General features: G+C 48.4%; 2 protein-coding genes across 2 annotated transcripts; both read left to right on the forward strand.

Moving 5' to 3' along the window:
* The first annotated feature begins 645 nt into the window (after nucleotides 1-645).
* On the forward strand, nucleotides 646-5,092 carry LOC123426896. Its single transcript, XM_045110799.1, has 2 exons — nucleotides 646-836; nucleotides 2,612-5,092. Exon 2 carries the CDS (start codon nucleotides 2,931-2,933, stop codon nucleotides 4,827-4,829), a length of 1,899 nt encoding a protein of 632 aa, XP_044966734.1. The 5' UTR covers nucleotides 646-836; nucleotides 2,612-2,930; the 3' UTR covers nucleotides 4,830-5,092.
* A 606-nt stretch (nucleotides 5,093-5,698) lies between these two features.
* Nucleotides 5,699-8,150, forward strand: LOC123426898 (galactose mutarotase-like). Its single transcript, XM_045110800.1, has 5 exons — nucleotides 5,699-5,989; nucleotides 6,088-6,137; nucleotides 6,300-6,423; nucleotides 7,087-7,194; nucleotides 7,412-8,150. The coding sequence occupies exons 1-5, from the start codon at nucleotides 5,809-5,811 to the stop codon at nucleotides 8,032-8,034; spliced, it is 1,086 nt and encodes a 361-aa protein (XP_044966735.1). The 5' UTR covers nucleotides 5,699-5,808; the 3' UTR covers nucleotides 8,035-8,150.
* The last annotated feature ends 444 nt before the right edge of the window (nucleotides 8,151-8,594 follow it).

An 8,594-nucleotide genomic window follows, 5' to 3' on the forward strand; every position in this document is an offset into this window, starting at 1 on the left:
TTGCCCTTCCAGACAAATATATTTCTCCATTTGCCCCCTCAGTTATTCCTAGCTAGTTCCCCTCAGTTATTCCTAGCTAGTTCCGCCACTGGTGATGGCCCTGAAAACTTGGGCGGACGTGCTGCTCCGTACTGGCCGCCGCCGTAAAAAAAATGGATCAAAATGCGTAAAAAAATTGGATCAAAATGGATCCAAAAGGACAAAAAAACATCCACCTATTTACGCATACGCATTGAGTCATGTTTTCTATCCGTATGAACTCAAACGGATCAAACAAGTTGACGCGTTGGAGTTGGTCTAGGTCCGGCAAACTTTTGTTTCCATGGACGTTGTGCACGCGTTCCCGTGCCCTGCTTCCGGAATTTTCTAGTGATAACACAGTTGAGTACGGAGGAGCCCAAAACCTGTTCTTGTCGCCACATGAGTCCCGGCTTCCTTTTCAGCCAAAAGAAAAGAGAGAGAGAGAGAGAGAAGCGTACACACGATACGCAACACGCGAGGAAGGGGTGAGCACCGCAGCCGTCCGGTCCGGTTGCCGCTTGGCTCAGCTCGTGAGCTGAGCCAGCCAACAGGCTTGCCAGGTAGGTAGCTGCCCTGCTCTGCTCGCTCGCGCTCCCGCCGTCATCAACCCGTCCCACCCACCTGCACCAGGCGAGCCCTGCCAAGCCAATCTCTTCCTCCCCGCCCCCGCCCCCGCCTCCATTCCCACGCCCACGCGCGCAGACCGCGACGCCACCACCACACCAAAAGCGAGAACCAACACTCCCCATCGCCGCCCGCCGCCCGCCGCGATTTCCGCCCTCCTCCCTCCTCTCCCGCCGCCGTCCGCGCGCCAGGTGACCGTTCCCTCCCCCTCCCTCTGGCAGACATACGTAGATACGCTGCTGCACCCCTGTCGTCCTCCTTTTCTCTGCCCCCCTCCTTTTCGCACGTCGTCACGGCTTCGGGGGCTCCGAGGAAGGAACGGGCCGTTGTTGTTTCCCCAAATTCGCCTGCCCTTCTCGCGCGTCGATTGATTCGGGGGGAATTCGCGCGTGCCATTTGCTCTCCGGTCGGGCCTCTATCGACGGAAACAGCCGCGGCCAGATCTGTTCTCCTGCCGTTGCGGCCCGGTCGCCCACCGGGAGAAGTGAATTACAGGGTTTGCGGGGGAGCTAGGGTCTATGATGGGATTTCCGTTTTTGGAGTATCTGAGGTTCTCGATTTGGGGTGTTCTGACTTCTGAATTACGATGGTATGGGGGCTCTGAACCCTGTATCCATCGATAAGAAGCGTCGTCCTACTCTATGTTTTTTTTTTTTCCTTTCCCCAAGTTCTTTCTCCTCTCTGCGTCCCATGTCCTTTCAATTTGACTAGATAGACTGCCAGTCTATGCAGTTTTTCTTGCCCTGGCTACTTACCAGATAGATGCGACCTGACTTCCTTGATTGTTACAAGGTTCGTGCCTAGTACACCCTCTGTTTCTTAATATAAGACGTTTTGGCACTTCAATTTATTAAACTACCAAAACGACTTGTATTTACAAACAGAGGTAGTAGTATCCTACATCTTTCTCAGTAAATTTCGTCTTGCCGTGCAACAAAAGTTGCTCTGGTATACATGGCTCTCTGTTTCAGTGGCTAAATCCAAGGGAGGTACATCGTGCTCTTCATTAAGCAATTTTGTCCAGAGTAGTTGTCTCTCGATTCATGTACGAGCTCAAAGTTTGAAGTCAGCTAGTCAACCTTTGCACCTCTATTTTTTTTTTTTTTAAATTGCACCTCTAATTTGATCTATTTATGATCTTATTGTCATCCAGTGTCAGCTACGCCCTCCATTTCATAAAGAGTACCGTGGTTTTAGACTTTTAGTTCAATTAGTTCAATTTGAACTAAAACGACGGCACTTGTTATGGAACTGAGGGAGTACCATTTAATGTCTAATAGAATGCACGATTAATTATAGGAAGGTTCTGTTGTTAACGCTCTTCAAATATGTCAAGATTTCATAGTTCTTGTTGTGCCTAGAATACCATGAAATTAAGAGAAGGAAATGGACATGTTTGACAGTGGTTGCCTTTTCTTATCCAGAGTTTTGCTTATTTATTCATAAGAGAATAACATGGATTTATGGGAGTCGATTTATGGTCACGGTTTCTTGTTTGTTAGTTCATCTTGAGTTTACCGTACAATTTGACATGACATAAATGGATGATGGTGTCTATCACATTCCCCTGGGGCTCTTCTCTGTTGCTAGTGGAATGTGTTTAGATTGCGCTGTAACTGCTGTTACCTGACTTTGGTGGATGTACCGTAACATGGTCTGCACGTAATCATGAATCATCATAGCTGACAGCGACAGAGGTAGTTAAACTGAAATCACTTATTTCACTCAAGCTACCGAATTTAGCATTTGCGGGGTTATCAGTGGGTCAAAACATTTTGTTGAAATGTTAGGACTTAGGGGATATCATTTGCGCAGGTTCCCGCTCTCGGTTATTGGAGACATTTCTGTTATGTCCCTTTATTGGAAAGATATGCAGATTCGTCTTTTCGCATACAACTGGTTAAGTTTATGCCAAACAAATATTTATTATCTGAATTTGTGTTGACATATTGTGTTGTTTTTGTAGTTTGAAGATTGGCCAACATAATTCATTTTATTGGTCCTGCCTATGCGTGATGTCAACTGCAAGAGATGTTGTTTAGTGCTGAGGAGGCTGTTTAGCTGTGGATCATAAATTCTCACCAGAAACAACACAGTTATGGACCGTGCAGACACCTCAGGGTTTGTCAGTGGTGGTTGCTTTGGTACTACGCTCCTGCTGATTTTCTTCCATTTTGTCTATTCTACCATCAGTGTCTGAAAGATTATCCAGCCCCTGTTTCTTCAGCTCTCCAGTAATCCTGATATTATTTGCTCTAACCCAGCTGTCATAGTGTTAAGCTGTGATGGATAACAACTTTGTGGATATCCCAAATCAACCTCTGATGAATGACCCCTTTGTCTTAGTGGCACAATCAGCTCCAAGCTATGCCCTGAACAACCTGGGCAAAAGTACAGTTCGGATGGATTGCCTTGGCTCAGGAATGGCTAATTGTGGTCATGGTCATGAAAGTACACAAAACATGAATAACATCACAGCGACAGATGATGGTTGCAGGCTTGTTCTTGGGTTGGGTCCAACACCTGATTTTTATTCAACACATTATCAGCCGACTGGTGTATATAAGTCAAAAGAATCTCAGACTTTGTCTGGCCAGAGTTTCTGTTTCACTGATCCAGGGGTGCTGAGGCTTGGCCTGCAGACAGATGGTGCAGAAACTATCCAGCCTCTACAAACACCAAACGAAAGAGTTCATTCTTTTCCTGTTGTTGACGAGGCTTCAACATCTGCTGCTGTAAGGAGCATGGGTGGCTACATGCCATCGCTACTCTTTGCTCCCCGCTCTAGTTCTTCTGCTGCCACTGAGGCACAATTACAAACCAGAGATTCACTAAACCCCACACACTACAACAGCAATAATACTCAGCATATTCAACAACATCCTCAGCTCAGCCCTGAACCTTCTGCGACGACAGAGACTTCATTTGGTGTGAGCTCTGATGTGGTCACTGGAGCAACTACATCCGAACAACGGAGTCATTCCCGTCATCCTAAGAAGTGCAGGTTCAAGGGGTGCTCCAAAGGTGGCAGAGGCTCATCAGGGCTGTGTATTGCTCATGGAGGCGGGCAAAGATGCCATAAGCCTGGGTGCCATAAAGGAGCCGAGAGCAGCACTGCATATTGCAAGGCCCATGGCGGAGGACGGCGTTGTGAGGAGCTTGGTTGCACCAAGAGTGCCGAGGGAAAGACAGATTATTGTATCGCTCATGGTGGAGGCCGCCGCTGTGAATATCCTGATTGTCCTAAAGCTGCACGGGGTAAGTCTGGGCGGTGCATAAAGCATGGCGGTGGGAAGAGGTGTGCAATGGAAGGCTGCATTCGGAGTGCTGAGGGGAAGGCTGGACTCTGCATTTCTCATGGTGGTGGACGCCGGTGCCAGTATCCGGACTGTGCCAAGGGGGCTCAGGGCAGCACATTATACTGCAAAGCGCATGGTGGCGGCAAGAGGTGCGTCTTTGATGGGTGCAGCAGAGGTGCAGAGGGGAGCACACCTCTCTGCAAAGCCCATGGCGGTGGGAAGAGATGCATGTTCGAAGGAGGTGGTGTCTGCCCAAAGAGTGTACATGGAGGGACTGAATTCTGTGTGGCACATGGAGGTGGGAAACGCTGTGCAGCGCCTGGCTGCACCAAGAGCGCCCGCGGCCGCACTGACTGTTGTGTGAAGCATGGTGGTGGTAAGCGTTGCAGGATTGACAATTGTGGTAAGAGTGCTCAAGGTAGTACGGACTTCTGCAAAGCCCATGGTGGAGGCAAACGTTGCACATGGGGATCCGGTTGTGAGAAATTCGCCCGTGGCAAGAGCGGCCTGTGTGCCGCACATGGAACCTTGGTGGCCAGGCAGCAAGAACATGGAATGGTGAAGAGTGGAGGGAGCATGATCGGACCAGGCCTCTTCAGTGGCATTGTGGCATCATCAACTACCGCTGCAAGTAGCATGACAAATGAGCATTCCTCATCAGGCATCAGCACCGCATCAGATAGTGATGGCACAGTGAGGAGCCAATCGATGATACCTCCTCAGCTGCTTGTGCCTCGCTCCATGATGCCCTCGTCATCATCGGAGCCTACCGTACGTGGGGGCAAAGAAGCAGGCTGTGCTGTTCCTGAGGGAAGGGTGCATGGTGGCGGCCTACTGTCACTCCTCGGTGGCAGCTTCAGGAACGTCAATATAGATAAGCTCTGAAGTGTTTTCTCCGCCTGCAAATTCTGTCGGTTTGGTTGTACATAAAAGGCACTGTGTTGCCTATTGAATTTTATGCTTCTTCTCTTATAGCTTGATAAACATTTCATGGATGTTTAGTCAGTCCATTGTACATGTTGTCCGGCAATTCTTCTGATCTGCATTCAACATGCCGGTCCAGTCAGTCAGTCGTAGTTACTGCCAATAAGCCTTGTGTATTTGATATACTGTTTCTTATTCGCTTGTGGATTATTATTCCTAAGAAATCCGGTGCGCCATCGGTAGGCAGGGTTTTGTAAAATTGAATTTTGGTTTAGAATTCCAGTGTTTTTTTTAAAATGTTGGGACGTCCAGTCCTGTGCAGTTCTGTAACGGTCAAATGTTATCTAGCTTCTTACTTTCATATTAGTCATGTATCCTGGGTTGTCGTAATCAACATGTTATATTACTCTTGATCCCAACATCAACTTCATTTTTTCTGTGGAACTTCTTTCTCCATATACTCCATGCAGATGTTTCCTTTTTGTTTAGAAGCAGAAACCACTTCGATGCCGCAGCTCCATTGAACTTGATACCTGCTACTACTGTTAATCTTTGTTGGCATTAATAGGTTTTTCCTAAAGGAAATACTTGCATCCCAGAACAGATGTGCATCAAAGACTCGACGAAGAATGAACTAGACGAGTAAAGTTTCGAGACTAGCCGCCCTAAACTAATGGGATATCAAGGCAGCAATTTGGGATTAGCCGCCATAAACTATCGCCAGATCTCAGATCTCCACATAGAATGAACGTGGATCAGAGATACTTGATGAAGAGTTTTGACTTTCTCAAGTCAAGCTGGCAGAGTGGAGCTCATCATCTCCTTGCTATACATAAGCGACTACACGCTCAACAGTAGCCACGCCTTCCCTGCCTTTTGGAACGTGCAAGCCAGTATCCACTCATCTCATCTGCTGGACTGGTGGTAGTGCCGCCCAACAATGTCCAGAGCTGCGCTGCTCCCTGTCGCGGTGCTGCTGTGCCTTGCGCTGGCCGGCGGCGCCAATGCTGAGCGGAAACCGGTCGGTTTCTACGGGCTCGAGAACAAGAAGGGGGATTTCTCCATCAAGGTCACCAACTGGGGAGCTACGCTCGTGTCTGCCCTCGTCCCCGATTGCCAAGGTATGGCAATGGCCATGGCCGGTTTCTTCTTGATTCCAAGAACCCATTCATGTTTCACGTCTGCATATTGTTGTTCAGGAGATGTTACATTTCTGTAGGAAACTCGGCTGATGTTATCCTCGGGTACGACACCCTTGCCGGATATGTTGTAAGATCACGAATTCCTCTGCTTTTAAGTTTTCATTCACTGTTTCACAGGGGTAGATATACTACATCTGCATTGTTCTTCTGAAATGATATACGCCTGCATTTGTTGCACTGTTGACCATGTGTTACTGCTGAAATATTTTTGTGCTATGTTTGGAATCAGAACGGCACCGGCTCATTCGGGGCCACGGTCGGCCGCGTGGTGAACAGAATCGCTAAGTCCCGCTTCGTGCTCGACGGGAAAGCCTATCGTCTCTTCCGTAACGACGGCAATAACTCGATTCACGGTATGCTTCAGACTTCGTTTTTAGTTCAAAAATGCTACACCTACGAAAGAATGCTACTTAAACTACCTTCCTTTCTCCACTAATCAAACTTCCCCCCTGATTTTCAGGGGGTCCCGTGCGGGCCTAATGACTAATGATAGTCCTCCAAATCAGCCTCTACGTAACCTTGCGTAGATAAATTATGTAGACGTAGCATTTTTTTTTTGAGCAGAGTACAATCGAAGTCGCTCACATACACTCACCCCTATGAACGCACGCACGCACACCCTATCCCTATGAGCATCTTCGAGAGACTAAGCCGGGGAACGTCTCCTCCCACTGAAAGCACATCGCCGGCTCCCCGTCTCCTCCCACTGAAAGCACATCGCCGGAAGAACTGGAATAAATCCAGAAAAATGCAAGCACCAACGTCAAGTCTGAGACTTGAACTCTGGTGAGCAGGGGATACCACAGTCCTCCTAACCATCTAACCACGGGTTGGTTTGCACGTAGACGTAGCATTGCTCTTTTTAGTTCCTACATACTCCCTTCGTCCAAAAATAACTGTTTTAATTTTATACTAACTTTAATATAAAGTTATACTAATTTTAAGACATTTATTTTAGGACGGAGGGAGTATAATGTATGGGACGCTAATCATCTTGTGGATCTGTGTGTGTTTAGGTGGGCACAGGGGATTCGGCAAGGTCATTTGGACCGTCAAGGAGTACGTGCGCGACGGTGACACCCCATACATCACCTTCTTCTACCACAGCTTCGACGGAGAGCAAGGTAAAAACCGATGCATGCACGTGCCCAGTGTCCACTACTGTATATCATTTTCTTGCACGTCAATTGATCTAGCTCCATGAGTCATGACGCCTCGGTATAAAATACAGCTTATCCAAGAAGTCAAATTTGCAAATTGCAATACCATATTCTCTGTTTATAGAAAATCAATCACTGATGTACTGTAGAGCTGACTTGCACTCGTTCCCGCGGACCGCAGGATTCCCGGGCGACCTGGACGTGTACGTGACGTACCAGCTCTCCGGCCCCTACGACCTCAGCATCCGGATGAACGCCACGGCCACGAGCAAGGCGACGCCGGTGAACCTCGCCAACCACGCGTACTGGAACCTCGCCGGCCACGGCAGCGGCGACGTCCTGGAGCACGAGCTCCAGCTGCTCGCGTCGCGCTACACGCCGCTCGACGACACCAAGATCCCGACGGGCCAGGTCGTGCCCGTGGCCGGCACCATGTATGACTTCCGTACGCCGACGCCCGTGGGCGCGCACATGGACATCGTCCCCGGCGGCGGCGGCGGCTACGACATCAACTTCGTCGTGGACGGGCAGCAGGACGCGATGCGGAAGGTGGCGTGCGTCCGGGACCCGGAGTCCGGGCGGGCGTTGGAGCTGTGGGCGAACCAGCCCGGGGTGCAGCTCTACACCTCCAACTGGGTCAGCAACGAGAAGGGCAAAGCCGGCAAGGTGTACGAGCAGTACGGCGCGCTGTGCCTGGAGACGCAGGCGTACCCCGACGCCGTCAACCACCCTGAGTTCCCGTCGTCGATCGTGAGGCCTGGCCAGGTGTACAAGCACAACATGCTCTTTAAGTTCTCCAATTAGGTTATCTGCATGTATGCCTGATTGGCGCTGTATGGATCGTAATCCTCTCTTGAGTATCCTCATTGCAATGAAGCCGGTCCTTATCTTTTTATAAAACGGAAGATGCCATCGACTCATATCATTCTACGGTTTCACTAAGTCATATTATCAAGGCACTGTCTAGAACTCATCTTAATGAGATATAATTTGATCTCATACACTTTAAAAGAAAAAAAAGATAAACCCCGGTCTTTGCATCTGAACGATGTATGTAGTTATTTTATTAACTAGCAAAAGGCCCGTGCGTTGCAACGGAAGAAAAAATACCACACCCTTTTAATTTTTATAATAATTTTGATTTATTAAAATAATAAGCTAACTAACTAATGTAGTAAGTCATATCCTATTTTGTTGGAAAATCAACCCGTCCATTGTTAATTCCATCATGATGAGAAATTGAGCGGGACAAGCAAAGCAAAACAAAGAGGCTACCTGAATTGATCAATGGACTGTTATCTTATTTCACTCATGGGGTATAGAATGTGGGATCAGATGACAAACTGAAGGTGGTGTTCCATTCT

The sequence above is a fragment of the Hordeum vulgare genome, chromosome 2H, assembly GCF_904849725.1.
Source record: "Hordeum vulgare subsp. vulgare chromosome 2H, MorexV3_pseudomolecules_assembly, whole genome shotgun sequence".
NCBI lineage: Eukaryota > Viridiplantae > Streptophyta > Magnoliopsida > Poales > Poaceae > Hordeum > Hordeum vulgare.